This window comes from Pleurodeles waltl, chromosome 12 (genome assembly GCF_031143425.1).
Source record: "Pleurodeles waltl isolate 20211129_DDA chromosome 12, aPleWal1.hap1.20221129, whole genome shotgun sequence".
In the NCBI taxonomy this organism is placed as follows: domain Eukaryota; kingdom Metazoa; phylum Chordata; class Amphibia; order Caudata; family Salamandridae; genus Pleurodeles; species Pleurodeles waltl.
Genome location: NC_090451.1, coordinates 262,652,267 through 262,667,652, shown reverse-complemented (window position 1 = coordinate 262,667,652; position 15,386 = coordinate 262,652,267). Strand labels below are relative to the sequence as shown.

At 45.5% G+C, this 15,386-nt stretch overlaps 1 protein-coding gene across 4 annotated transcripts in view; it reads left to right on the top strand.

The window, feature by feature from the left end:
• ZNF423 (zinc finger protein 423) overlaps window positions 1–15,386 on the top strand; it is a 397,152-nt gene that overhangs the window by 344,696 nt on the left and 37,070 nt on the right. For all 4 annotated transcript variants that reach the window (XM_069218319.1, XM_069218321.1, XM_069218320.1 and 1 more), the window contains 2 exons: window positions 5,058–5,189; window positions 7,137–7,252. In XM_069218319.1, coding sequence (XP_069074420.1) covers window positions 5,058–5,189; window positions 7,137–7,252 — 248 coding nt within the window. The remainder of the gene's footprint in view (window positions 1–5,057; window positions 5,190–7,136; window positions 7,253–15,386) is intronic.

Here is a 15,386-nt window from a genome sequence, read left to right as displayed (position 1 = left end):
ATCCAGTGATACCATGACCTGCCCCCTGGCGCCCCAGGGGGTGGGGGGTGTTGGTGGTGAGTGGCCTCCCTCCATCATACACGAGGACCCCCAATGATGGGCAGTAGTCTGTTGACTAGCACCGTCCTCAGCACCTTGTAATTAAGGTTTAATAGTGATATTGGGCGATAGGAGCGAACATCTAGTGGGTCATGACCAGATTTGGGAAGGCGCACAATCAACGCAAAAGCATAATGGTAGCTGTCCCAGGTTCCTGGACTCTTTAAAGATCTCCAGTAGTTTCAGGGTGTGGTGCATGCCAAAAGTGGCATCATATTCGATTGGGAGCCAATTTGTTCCTTGGACCTTGTTGCGGGCAATTTAGATAATGACAGTTTGAATTTCCTCCAGTTAAAGGGGTGTTTCCAGTTCAGCCCACTGCATTGGTGCCAGGTGGGGCAGTAGTATGACCTGTAAGAATCCCTGTATTTACAGGTGCGAGATGGAGCTTTCACTGCTGCATATAGGGAACAATAGTATTCCTAAAAGGCCATGTTGATGGCCATTTGGGAGTTCACCACGTGCCATTGTCATGGCCTCTTTTGCCTATCGGTGGTGGTCCTCGCTCACCAGCCATGGCAGGAGTCTGCCTTATCAGTGCCCCTCTGCGTAGAGTAGGGCCAAGCGGTGTGGTAGTCATGTTTCCACTGTCATGTCTCTGATTCCCTATTATCTTTGAAAAGCAATTTGAACTGATCTAGTCAGGATGGGCAGTGTGAGACCTCAGTTTTGAGCACTCTCATCTCCTGTTCTATTTTGAGTAACTCTTCATTCAAGACCTGGCAGATCCCCCAGTTTGCTGACAAGCAATGGCCCTGAACAACCACCTTATAGGCATCACATTCCAGGGCTCTCATTCGAGTAGTGCATTTGTTCAAATCGAAGTAAGTAGTAATGTGTGTCGATAGGGGCTCTGTAAAGGGGAGGTCTAGCAGGGCCTCAGTTTAAAGTCACCGGGTGGGGATCCTGGGGTGTGGCCTCCCCGGGTAAGTGTAACTAATAGTGGGCAATGGTCAAATAGTGTGCACACCAGGTTTGCTGATCCCACAATTCATTGGCCCAGGGACTCGCTGCAAAGGAAGAGAGGTAGTCTGGTTTGATTGGCATGGACTGGGGAGTAAAATGTGAACTCTCTCTCAGTGGGGTTCCCCAGGTGCCACACATCATGTAGGCAATTACATTCCATCTATTCCAAAAAATGTTGCAATGTGCTGATACATGAAGCCCTATGAAGGAGAAGCACAGAAATATTTTTATCCATGTCTGGGACACAGTTGTAGTCTCCATCCCATATCCCAGTGGGTTCTGCAGGATTGCCAGGGTCAGCATGTCAAAAAAGGCTGATTGATTGATGTTAGGGGCATAAATGCCCACTACCGTAAGGGGTGATCCATTCAAGTGGTCTTCCATGATCACAAATCCGCCCTTGTCATCCATCCGGTGGAGGTCTACCATGTAGCAGACCCCAGGACAGTCCATACCAAAACCCCTCTTGCTTCAGCCGAGGATATAGTTATGTATACCTGACCCCTCCAGCGCAAGTGCACTTTGTGTAATTCCCCCAGTGTGATGCGTCTCTCCTGTAGGAGCATGATGTGTGGCGGCATTTGAGGTACGCATGTATCCTGTAACATTTGACAGGGCTAGCCATGCCACACACATTCCATATCAGTAACGTATATTTTAGGACAATGTAGATTTTTGGGGCACTCATGGGATATAGTGTGTGCAACCAGCTCCCTGCCATTTTACCAGTTCGTCTCCACTTGCCTTCATGGCGGAGAATGTTCCACCGTCGACTTTGTGAGTAAGGGGCCAGTGGCCACTAAAATCCCCCCACTCTACTGTGTGCAAGTGACTTTACATGCAATACAGTAACAAAAAAGAGAAGAAAAATATAACACCACTAACCCCCACCCAGGCCAGTAGAGCCTTGTGCTTCTGGCTAGCAATGCTCAAACAAATGTAAATAGTATTAATAAGAGAAAATTAACAATAAAGCAAACCAAGTGTGTATCAGGAACCTTCAGGGGCTTAGCACGCAAGCATCTAAAGTTCTCCAGTTGTAGGTCCCACCAGCATTATCAAAGCAGCTGGTCTGGTCCTAGCAGAAACGATCATCACCACAGAGTGGGTCGCAGAGTAGGTTGCTGCTATTGATTCAAAGAAGGGCAAGTCCTGTGGTCCTCACAAGAGTTCATCTGTTAATTTAGGTGTCAGGAGTGGTCCTTTAGTGGTGTGCTTCCATGAATTCTCTTAGTCGTCTGTATCCGAACCAGACTTGGTTGTCTGAGTGGTGTGTAGTGACTCAAATGGGTTGTTGCATAGTTGTAGCGCTCTGCCACTGCTTGTGTTTGTTCTTTGGCAACCTGCTCCTGAGTGGGGTGATTGCCGACCTTCCTTTGCCACCTGTGTTGGGTTTGAGTTAATGACCATTCACCTTGGGGTTGGTTGCCACTCGCCCTCAGTCCCAGTCCCTTAGCATGAGTCCAGGTGCACACATCTACGGGCTAGGGGAATAAGTGAGTGTTGTCCCTGTCTGTAACCTTAAGTTTCCCTGGGTGCAGCTGTGCATGTTTCAGAGACTGCTCACAGAGTTGCTGCTTGACCGCTGCGCAAGAGCTGCATTGTAATGCAGTTCTGCTGTGAAATTTGGGTAGGCCATTATGGTGTTGCTCCCAAACCTCCAGGAGCCCTTGTATCTAAATATTTGTAATATTAGGTCTGTCACTATAGATCAAGAAACGAGAAATGATCGTGGTCGGGCTCCTGGAGTTGGTGGTTTATCTGGTATACAATGCGCTCATATTACCAAGAGGAATTTCAGTATGTTGCTCCCAACACTGTGGATGTTAGCCACCAAGAAGGTGTACATTGTTTTGCCCCAAGCGGCCTTCTCCATCCTCTGCTCACCTGTGGAGGGACGTGACCTCTCCTCACAATTCCCTCACTTGGGTCTGAGGGCCTGTAGTGTGGGCCACATGGATGTCAGAGGGGACTCTAAATTAACCACTTGCTCCCTCAGCTGTCTCTTTTCCGCTCTGAAAGGATTGACCTCAAGGGAAACAGTGTCTGTCTGTTTTGGTCTCTAGTGTGTTCTTTGTCAAGTATAGCTTGGAGCACCTTATCACTTTGGGCTGAGTGGCTGTGGAGTGTGGCGTCCAAGTGAGTTAAGGTCCCCATATTCAGGTTGGAGAGGTGTGTGTGTGATCTGCGGTACCTGTGGGGCCCAGAGTCAGACCCGTGGCCATTTTTGGCGTCACCATCAATTAAGTCCATCTCAGTGCACAGGTCCTTTAGGAGTAGCCTCGAGGCCGCCAACCAGGCCTTCTTAACTGGCGGCACAACAGAGGACCCCCAGGGGAATGCGCTTGTATTGACAGTCCAATAATACGGACCTCACAGCAGAGTAGTATTGCCCAGTTACTGAGACAGCAGTGCTCGGCGGCTAAAGCCAGATCATTGGGGTTGCATCTGCATTCATCATTGAGGGGATGCAGTCACATAGGCTCAGCGTGATTCCTGAGGTGCTCCTCCCATGCACCCAACTCTGTATGCACCACTTAAGGACGAGACCACCCTGCGTGAGACCCTACACTCTGCCCTCTCACCACCAGGCCCTCTTGCAGTCCTCTCTGTTCTCACCTCAGAATAGGAGCATCATCCTGGTTTTGGTGGTGGCTGATAAAATCAGTGTGACCTCCTCAGGGATCCATTCCCAGTTATAGAAGGGTATATCAGGTTAAAGCAAGTGGGGGTTGCCCTCTCTAATCGTGCAGCAATCAAAAGGCCCTCTGCCACTTCTGGGGCACCTCGGCTTTCCAAACTTAGTTGCAGGTCTCTGCCTGATGCGCTCTATCGTGGTGGCTGCTGCCCCATAGTTAGTTATGCTGGCCTGCACTGCCATGGGGGGCCCTTCTGACTTGCGAGGGACTCATCACTGCTGTGACAGGGGTCCGCACTCCCACAGGGTACCCGACTTGCAGTCGCTTCACTGGTTGGGGCCCTCCTGATGTGTGTCCCAGAGCAGTACCCGTTGTTGCAGTGTTCACAGGCCATATTAGTTTGAGCCGGGTCCTGGTGTCAGTTGACCTCATCACCATTGCTCAACTTGCGGTGTTTGCGCAGGCCCTCCGTTTAGAGCTGCGGTCGTCTTCAGTGTGGCGGGGGCTCCAGCAGTCGCCCCATGCAAAACAGTGATCCCAGGCCAGCTCAAGTGGGAGTAAACAGGATCTTTGGCAGGCCCAGGACGGAGTTCAAATGGGCACGTCTGATGTAGCTGCCATCTTAGGCACGCCATTCATCTGTAAAAGGATATGGTTGTTACATGACTAAATCGAATGTCAATGAGTTGTGGGTGTTTGCTTTTGGTATAGGAAAAATATGGGTGGTTGACATAATAATTTGATAGCACATCGTTTGGCTCGATAAGAGGGCAGTTTCACACATATTAAAGGTAGACTGAACTTGCATTGTAGGCTATGTGCTCTATCTCCGCTCTAATGTACATTTCTATGTTTTGTCTAATGCGTTCTTTGCTTGCAATGCAGATGTCTCGAGTGGTTAGCGTTATTGCTTTATCTGCACTTCTAACGTTCTGTCTAGCATATTTTGCTTGTGAATGACAATTCGTAGTGGCTAGGGAGTAAGTAGGAACACTATAGCCCCCTGTATATCATATTGACTGTCCTGGAGGTATGTAAAATGATCTTAGTTGTTCCACTGTGTTATGTTGGTGAAGGCTTTAATAGGCTTAGTTTTGTTTGGTAGTTAGTAGTCTTGAGAATGAAGCAAATGCTGCCATTATAGCAAACCTTCACTGTGTTTGCTGTATGAGACGTGTGGTATCTAATACGTTCTGAAGAGAGAAATCAAATTGTTCTAAGGTTCACTGTAAAGCACAAGAAAACAGGTATATCTCTGTAAGGCTCCCACCTACTCTCTGTTCCATACGACTCCTGCGTTTCAGATGCTAATCTGCTGTGTCACTAACAAGTTGTCTCTTTTGAACCTTGCAGAGGAAGGCATCAATCATGAGTGCAAGCTGTGTAACCAGATGTTTGACTCTCCAGCAAAGCTGCTGTGTCACCTGATTGAGCACAGCTTCGAGGGGATGGGAGGCACGTTCAAATGCCCCGTTTGTTTTACAGGTGAGGCCTTCGTGCACGGTTTCATCCATAAATGACACGCTGGGGGATATTGAACATACAGTCTTGTGCTGAATCCTGCAGTCAGTGAAACACGGACAGGACATGTTCCTGGAAACTGAGCTAGCATCAAGGAGCCGACGTTCCTTTTAATCTTTCGTAGCTGTCAGAGGCCTTGCGATCTTGCAGAGATTTAATCTAATTGCTGCAATTTGTAAATTATGATTGCAACATGAAAAACATGACACACTCAAATGCGTGGTTTCGAAAGCAAGCCTTGGCTAATCTGTGTTTACTTGGTGGTAGCCTGCTTGGATTACAGTATGAACTAAGAAAGGCTGATATGACAAAGGGTTCTCAGTAGCAGAACCATTTACCTTGTGTTTGAACCCATTCCTTCCAGAGACATATACAGGGTACATTTGGTTGTAGTGAATGTTTCCCTCCTTAAAACTGTTGGCTATGTAGCAATATGATAAGTAAATACATACAATTGTTAGCCTCTTAGACTGCCCCCCTAACATTAGTGAACAACAAATTATTACAATGTAGAAATAATTGTATTAGCCCCAGTAATGATTTCTAGAAAGCAAGTGCTCCTGCCTCTGACATTGCAAGATGGCACTGTGCTTTACGTTTCATACTTGTGGACATGCCAGGGATGCAGCTGAAAAGACCAGGTGAAGGCTACCCGCCTTCTGGGACCACCTAAGCCCTCGTTCTGCAGAACTGAAAAAACGACACCGTTCCTAACATGACGTGTGGGGATCTCAAGATTTGGTATCTACTTGTCGTGGGTGATTTAACATATGGCATTGGCACGCAAAGACAAATTTGTCAGCGCTTTGGCTTTGTCGCTGCAGTACTATTGACATTGGCTGTTGTCTGCACACTCACTGAAACCCGTAGCTCTTACTACTGGGGAGACTGATGACCGGATGAGGGTAAAGTGTCTTGCATACATCTCCATTAAAGGTGGACCTGGAGGCCTTGGGGGGACTTTTTACTTGCCTGATTGGAGTGGGCATTTTATTCTTATGCAGGTAAAAACATGGGGTCCCGCTCACAAAAAATTGCAAAAGTGTAGGCTGAGATTTACACATCCTCCTAGTGTACTTTAGTGCTTTTCTTCAATTCACCAATATTCCGAGGAGCTGCATCGGGCACAGGTTTCCAAATGTAGCTATTATGTGACAACTCCTGTGGACTCCTATTGTATATAGCACAGGATTACACACTGGGGGAAAGGAGCCCCTAGTGGAAATACCGACTTTGTCTTCTCTGTGGAGAAAACATTTTTTCCTGTGAAGAAACGCCCCACCCTCACCAAATGTGGGGGCGATCAGTTCCCCATCATATCTTTAAAGGGGAGTTACCACAACCTTTGGCTTCAGTTAATCTCCAGCCATTATTAGGGTAAAAAGGGGAACAACAGAAGTTGGGTAATGCACACACATATATGTTTGTGGATGGTACCAAACTTCCAGGGCAAAACAGGCCTTGCATCACCGGCTTCCCATCCCTTGAACACTGTTAACTACTGCAGAGGATTTGGGCATTTCAAATGGAGCTAAGCATCCGCTAAGTAAAGTGAATAAGGAACAGTGGATGCCTTGTGTTGATGATCAGCCCAAGCAATGCGAGCAGATGATCTGCTGAACCACAATAACAGAGAGGAAAGGAGATTTAGTTATTTGTTTATGAACTTTGTGCTTTCTTCACGCCAGTTGGTTATTTGACATTGTTATAAACAAAAAGGTTATTGTTTTTTAAAACGTCACATACATAAATGGGTTTAAATCCGCTGGTACACGCAAAAAAATGATTTATTCATATGTTCCAAGGTACCCTTGTGGTTTAAGTGTGCCTCTATTTATAGATGTGCAGTGAAGTGGCAGAGTGACCTGTGCCAGTATGAGAAACCTCTGATCACCCTGTCTTTCCTTCCAGTTTTTGTACAGGCAAATAAATTGCAGCAGCATATCTTTGCAGTTCATGGGCAAGAAGATAAAATCTATGACTGTTCCCAGTGCCCACAGAAGTTCTTTTTTCAAACGGAACTTCAGGTATGTTTTATACGTTATATATATATATGTATATATATTGAGTGGTATGTTTTATATTCTATATACATTTTGAGAGAGCGCTGTTTCCATTCAAAGTTTACGGTCACAAAATCAAAGTGAGTGTGTCCTAATTATCAAGCCAATATTTTTAATGCAATACATCTCTATCAATCCGCTGAAAATAATCTATTTATATGCATCAGTGAGTTTTCAAGTGTGTATGTGGCTCACTGTGGAGTGACATGGGGTGACTCCTCTGCAGTAGCGGCGGAGCATCACCCCCATGGCTGAGCCAGCAGATGAAAAACAAGCATTTACAATGCAACAGGTCTCGCGTTTGCTCATGTTAGAGCTGATCGCGTTGTAAACTCCTAACCCGACTTTTCACCTATCGGGCAAAAGTGCATTTATGTACACAACCAGAAATAGTGAAATTAACTATGTAAAGCGCTCGACTTCTGCCAAGCGAGATCGCGCTCGTAAATTAGAGAAAAAGAAGTCCACAAGCCCGATGGAAAACAGCAAGCCTCGTATGTTTTCTGTACTTGGTCGCTGCGCTCGAGGAGGGCTAGCCACCGGAAAAGGCATGACGTATGCTTGCCTTCCACTAATGAAAGCAAGCAGATTTTATTAGGCAAGCCCACAAACCAATAAAAAACACTGACGTGAAGTTGACAGGGCTCCGAGCCCTTTTCTAAATACAAAAGCGTCTCGCTGCGATACGCATGCGCAAGCGCATGCAATGCAGGCTCGACCCTAATAAAATGATAGCTTGCATATGTACATTAAGTGCTGCACATATGTGTTTGGCCGGCTGTCTGAGGCCGGCCACACACATATTTCTCCAACCCGGCTGTATACACAGCTGGGCTGGAGAAACAGCACAGACCTCAGGCTTGTGTCTGAGCGGCAGTGACTGGCACTCAGATCAATTCTGACGCTGCTTACATGCTATGTTTAGCATGTAAGTAGCTCCAGGATTACTCGGGAGCCTGTGCTGGTGTCCTAGCGAATGCTGGGACACCACAAGAGGAGCAAGGTGGCAGGAGATGTCGGCGGGCGACAGGCGGCATGAGGTGTGTTCAGTGTTTTTTTTTTTTTTTAAATGTTGTTTCCCCCGTCATCGTCCCTGGTCCTCCTCCCTTGAGATATGCAGCGACCGCCATTGGGAGCGACCCACATCAAATGCCATTAATCAATTACCTATTTACTACATTTCCAATGTGCAAAACCCTCATGTACTCAACTTAACTTGCTCATGGCAAACATATTGAAGGCCTACTCAACTGCAGAAAAGAGAAATTAGTTTTAGAGCCACTTTTATTTTTGTGGTCAGGCTCGTAAGAACAGGTAGAAGTAGGGCTGAGGAGATCCTACAACTCATAGACCTCTTTGCTACATAGCAACAAACTTCCTTGGTGGACAGTTAAGATCGTGGGTACATGAGTAGGCTTGATCATGTATGTTGAGGGCTGTATTTCTGGTGCCTGTAGATCTTGTTCACATTCAATAAATACTCAGATGCAGTCCCTATTCACCAGGTACCAGATTAAGTGACCCACAAAGAGACAACCAGTCCGATGCACTGTTTCTATTTACCTTCTTAATGCAGCAGCTCGAGATTCTGCTTCATCCCCAGCATTACTCCTGAGATGCATTGACTCGTATTGAATGAGATGTTTGGAACTTCTTCATGGACTTAGAGTTAATACTTTTAAAGGAGTTATGTTATTCATTGATGCTGCAACCATATTCCTGAAATTATATTTGCCTGAGCCCAGGATCATGATCTCAAAGCCATTGTCGATGGGGTACATTCAACAACCATTTCTGAAGAATACATTGCATTTAGTATACCCTTCTCTGATTTTCCTGTGCTAAAGTTCAGATTATCATTTCTGGCATCAACCTCCATTGACAAAATTCCACCTCACACAATGGGAGATCCCTACTTTAGTTCCTCATGGCCTTCACAGCTATCCATGTTCTGTGCCGCCCTGTAAGCCTTATCTAGAACACTCCATCCACCAGCCTGCACTCTGTCAACCATGCCCTGCAATGGGTACCCGCTTCACCCTAGTTCTATAGGCACTCTTACACTTAACTGCACCCCCCCTTGAAGTAAGTATTTCCTCTTTCCTACCATTGTTATAGTCTGTACTCAGCCCAAACAAGGTCCAGCTTGGGGTGCGACTTCAGTAACAATTATCATCATCACAGCCACTAGCTGCCTGACATTGTATGCTACACTTCATGTAAATATGTTTAATATTTATGATATGGATGTATGACTTATCATTCACTGCCTTTATATGTAGTCGTTCAGGCCAACTATCTGCCTCTTGTTGGTCTCCACAGTGTTTGTGACAGAAATACATTAAGACACCCAAATACAAATACTGCCATCCACTTTATGCTGACTTACTGACCACCTCAAGCATGGATCCCATCATTGACTCTTTTGTGGATATCAATGCTGAACTCCTGCTTCTTTAACAAAATCTCTTCCACCTTAGTTACTTCACCATTTCTACCAAATAAAAGGAAACAATACCCTGCATGCCTTCAGTGAGATGGATAGTAGCTCAGCGCACAGTCAAATCCTTCATTTCATACTTACCCTTATTCCTAGTAGATACATACTACCCACGAGATTGCAGGTTTCATGGTAGTGCTTTGCAGCCTTGGTACATTTCAAGCCCCTGCTGTAAATCCCTAACTCCCCGCATGATATTGTAGTTGAATTACTTAGTCTAACACTAGAGGAGCTGTTACATCTGCCCCCAACCATGCAGGATAACTCTGATACATCACATCTGCTCTTGTTTAATGTCAGACTGCTCACCTAGTGCAGTTGAGTGACTTGATTGTCCCTAGTATATGTAACCCTATCCCGTCTTTTGAAATACAAAAAGCCAAATGGCTCATTCATCGATCTGTGGAATCAAGAACCCTCAAGAGAAAGGATGCCTGCGAAGCAACCATCAGTGACTACTCCAGGCAAAAACACAAGGAGTTGATTAAGGTGATTTAACCCCTTTGCTGCCAGGCCTTTCCCCCCTCAGGGGCCTGGGCTTTTTTTGGCTACTTGGGGCAGTTTGCGCTTAGGCCCTCATAACGTTTTGTCCAGATAAGCTACCCACACCCAATTTGCGTCCTTTTTTCCCAGCAATCCAGGGATTTTAGAGGTACCAAGAGTTTGTGCATTCCCCTGGAGAAGGCCAAGAAATTAGCCAAAATAGAGCAAAATTTATTTTAATTGGAGAAAAGGGCTGCAGAAGAAGTCTTGTGTTTTTTTCCCCCTGAAAATGGCATCAACAAAGGGTTTGAGGTGCTAAAATCACCATCTTCAAAGCTTTCAGAAACAGGCAGACTTGAATCTGGAAACCACATTTTTCAACACAATTTTGGCATTTTATTGGTACTTACCCCATTTTTAAACTATTTTTTGTACTTTTAACCTCCTTCCAGTTAGTGACAGAAATGGGTGTGAAAACAATGCTGGATCCCGGACAGGTAAACATTTCTGAAAAGTAGACAATATTCTGAAGTCAGCATGAGGTAATTTGTGTAAATCCTACAATGTTTTGCCTTAGAAAGTAACTGAAATAATATATGAAATTGAGATGATAAAGCCTTTTTTCTAAGTTTTACTATGTAACCTTTTCCTGCGATGTCAGATTTTTAGAAGCAATATACCGGTATGTCTGCTGGACTCTTCTGGTTGTGGGGCTATATAGGGCTAATAGGTTCATCAAGAACTCTAGGTACCCAGAGCCAATATAGGAGCTGCACCTTGCAATGGGTTTTCTTTGTATATCGGTTATACATCAATTCATTTGCTGAAATATAAAAAGTGAAAAATAGGTATCAAGAAAACCTTTGTATTTCTGAAATAGGCATAAGATAAGGTGTTGAGAATTAGTGGTTATTTCCACATCTATGAATTCCGGGGTCCCCATACTAGCATGTGAATTACAGGGCATTTCTCAAATAGATGTCTTTGTTACAGTGTGTCTTACATTTGAAAGGAAGGAAATGTAGAAAAAGGCAAGGGACAATAACACTTGTTTTGCTATTCTGTGTTCCCCAAAGTCTCCCAATAAAAATGGTATCCCACTTGTGTGGGCAGGCCTAATGCCCGCGACAGGAAACGCATCATGGACACATCACATTTTTTCATTGAAATCTGATGTGTGTTTTGGAAAGTGCCTAGCTGTGGATTTTGGCTTCTAGCTAAGCCGGCACCTAGGGAAACCTAGCAAACCTGTGCATTTTTTTAAACTAGACACCTAGGGGAATCCAGGAGGGGGTGACTTGTTGGGCTCTTACCAGGTACTGTTACCCAGAATCCTTTGCAAACCACAAAATTTGGCAAAAACACACTTTTTCATCACAATTCTGTGATCGAAAGTTCTGGAATCTGAGAGGAGCCACAAATTTCCTTCCACCCAGCATTCCCCCAAGTCTCCCGATAAAAAATGGCACCTCACTTGTGTGGGTAGGCCTAGTTCCCACAACAGGAAATGTGGGAAAAATGTGTGATTTCAACCAAAGTTGGAAGTTTGCAGAGCATTGTGGGTAAGAAAATGGTGCGGGTGCATGTGAAGTACACCACCCTGGACTCACCCAGATGTTTAGTTTTCAGATGTGTCTAGGTCTCGTAGATTTTTTGACATGGCAGCGTCCCAAAGTCCAAAAAGTACAGCCCTCACCATTCGAAGTCAGACGATTTTGAGAGTTAGACAAGCTGTCATGGCTCAAATGTAAATGCAAAACCCAAAATAATCAAATGTCCTCTTGCTTGCAGTGGGATTTAGATGTTTTACTGTGCGGGGAGAGAGCTGAAAGACTGTTACCCCCTTCAGTTGGGATGGGGGCATGACCATGCTCATACTGGTTTGTAGCCACCACCGCACTTAAAAAAAAAAAAAAAAAAAATCCCTGGCATCTAGTAGGTTTTCTGCCCCTCCTCCCCGGGGAGTGGATTGGGGGTAATTGCCACATCTTCCCACTGTTGGGCAGAACAACTTTGTCCCCATTTATTTAGGGTGGGTGTATGGCCATAAACCCACTCTTTAAAAAGAAAAACAAAAAAAAAAGAAATTCTTCCATGGTCCCTGCTGGGCTTTCTACCCCCTTTGGGGCCAGACAGGCCTTACAAAAATAGGCCCATCTGCCCCCAAAGGGGCAGAAATGGCAAACACTGATGTGCCCCCATGGGGAGCGACCCTTTCCCAAGGGGCTGCCCCCCCACAAACAAAAAAGACACACACACCAATCCCTGGTGCTTAAGTGGTTTCTGCCCCTCCCCCCGGGGGGCAGATCGGCCTAATAGAAATAGGGGAGCACAAATGGCCCAAAATATATTTGCCCTCCCAGGGAGTGACCCTTGCCTAAGGGGTCGATCCCCATCTGTAAAACATCTAAAAAAAAACAAACAAAAAACAACCCTTGTGGCTAGTGTTTTCTGCCTGCCTAATAAAAATAGGCCGATCTGCCCCCAAGGGAGACAGAAATGGCCCAAAGACAAGTTTCCCCCACAGGGGAGTGACCTTTGCCTAAAGTTTATAAATTAAAACACAAAAAAATAAAAATCCCTGGTGTCTAGTGGATTCTGCCTCCAGCCCCCCCCCCCCCGGTACAGATCGGTCTAATTAATATAGGCTGATCTGTCCCCAGGGTTGGGCAGAAAAGGCCTAATTAAAAAATGTCCCCCAGGGGAGCAACCCTTGCCAAATGAGTCGCTCCCCTTTATTGTTTATTTAAAAAAAAAAAAAAAACTCCCTGGTGTTTAGTGGGCATTTCTGCAGCCCGATCGCTTTACGATCAGGCTGCAGAAATGCTCAGAGAGACATCAAAGGAAAGGAAAGGTCATTCCTTTCCTTTGATGCCTCTCTCCTGCTTTTGCATTTCTCTTCCAATCCGCACTGCAAGCTGGGGACGGCCTCTGATGAGGTCAGTGTGCAAACATGTGCTGACATCACCGGGGGGCCGGGGTTGGAAGGGGAAGCAATTCTCCTTCCATCCCTGACCAAGGGAGTGTGGTGCCAGGCCCCCTGAGAGAGCACTTCCCCGAGGGCCAGAACCAAGATGTAACGGTTACGCTCCCGGCACCCGAGCGGTGCAGCCGAGGATGTAACCGTTACATCCACGGCACCCAAGGGGTTAATACCAATGTTGTATGGCAACTATAATTGCAGATAGTATCCTGTAAATAGAATCTATAAAATATATCACGAAGTCCAGAATTCCAGAATAAGCTTGTATATGCACTGCTACATTTTGGAATAGGAGAGGTTTGTTACTCAACTCAGTAGTACTCCTTGACTTCAAAAGGATGAAAGGCTGAACTGGACCCACCAGGGTTGGAACCTGTGGCCATGAGGTCGAACAGATTCCTGAAGTAGGTATATTAGGCCACTGTGCCACTAAGATTTTGACAGCACTACTTGGTATGTAGAAACATAACATGCAAAAATCGTGCAGAAAATATTGCCTCTTCACTGGAAATAGTGGAGCCAAAGGTAACCTCATTTTCAGCCAATACTGCTGTGGTTGGCTTCAGAGTCCTGTCACAGTTTTTGTCACCAAGTGATGGCGCTCAGGTACCTGGTTTCTCTGGCAGCATTAATGCTCTTAATATATCATTTCAGGCTCGGCTGGTGGGGGACTAATTGCATTCCTTTATTTTCACTTTCCTTGCCCTTTCTTTGGGGTACCTGAAGTTGATTCAAACTAGCATCACGCTGAACCTGTCACGCTGCCCAAGAGAGGCGAGGCTTGTCCCCAGCGGGAAAATAGCAGAATGACGCCAATGGCTTTCAGAGAGGCTCTGTAACATTTGAATACATGATAATAGAGGGGGCTTCAGTGGGATAGCTGGACGATGAATTATAAGTGAACAATGGCATGTGATTTGGAATACAATATAAAAAATAAAGCAAAAAAGGACCCCTTACATCGTTTCCATTAGCCAAGGAGATGGTTTAAATGCGGAGAACTGTTTTCCTCAATTTTTATTGTAGGTGCTTTTCTTTTATGGAGCGCTTACTCTTCCTGTCAAACACAGTCCTGGCTGCCACTTAATGGGGATAGCAGAATGGAACTAGTGGGGGAGGGAGGTTAAAAAAAAAAAAAAATACCTTCTTGGGGAAAAGTATTCGTCTTCCCTCCTTCCTCGTCCTCTTTCCTGCTGCACACAGGTTCCTAGCCAATCACCAGCATGACAGCAGCGTCATGATTGGTCTGAGCGGCCTGCTTCGCCGCTCAGACTGAGAGTGGGAGCCTGTTCTCCACTCGGCTGTGCAATACAGCAGGGTAGAGAACATGCAAAGTGTGCATGCCTGTTTGGCCGGACCAACATGTGCTGCACATAACTCTACTACAGCCCGCTGCAGCCCAGCCCCGTCCCACCCTTTACTCCCAGGAAAAATAAAATGATAAAAACATATTGTTATTATAATTTTACAATCCAGTGGGGTGATGCCTCTCTGCCTTAGAGGAGGAGCCGCCCCTGATCAAAAATCATATTCGAGTGTTGTCCAACGTATGTCTGGGAGGGTTACTTTTTCAGGTTATTTGGATAAAGGACATATACATACAGTGCTTCTGAATTGAGCTTATTTAGACTGTCTCTTTTAGGGCAGGGACAATTGCACCTGGGTTGCGGATGAACGGACTCCTTGTAAATGAGCTGCTGTTAGGGCGGTACTTGGGCTTTCAGCCGAAACATTGAACTGCTTTCAGACCATCCTTGCTGAATTGCTACATTCCTCTAAAACAAAATCCTAATCAAAAATTGCATTAAATGTATCAATATTGATGACCAAAAACTCAACACATAAACTACACGGTCCATAATACCAAGCGCAAAGACAAGCATAAACTGCACCTGTCAGTTATTTCCTTCTTTGTTGAAGAGCGGGTCCCATTCAGGTTTTCAGTAGTGGTTCTGAGGGTGCTAATTGTGGGCCAGGAAGTTTACTCTAAGAGTGTCAATCCCTTTAACTATCCCATGTAGCGATGCTAGATGTCTTTGACTACAGAGTTATTTGTTAGTTGTTCAGTGGTAGTTAGGAGCTAATAAATTAGCACTACAGATGTGCGCAGTGAAATGAATGTCAAATTCAAG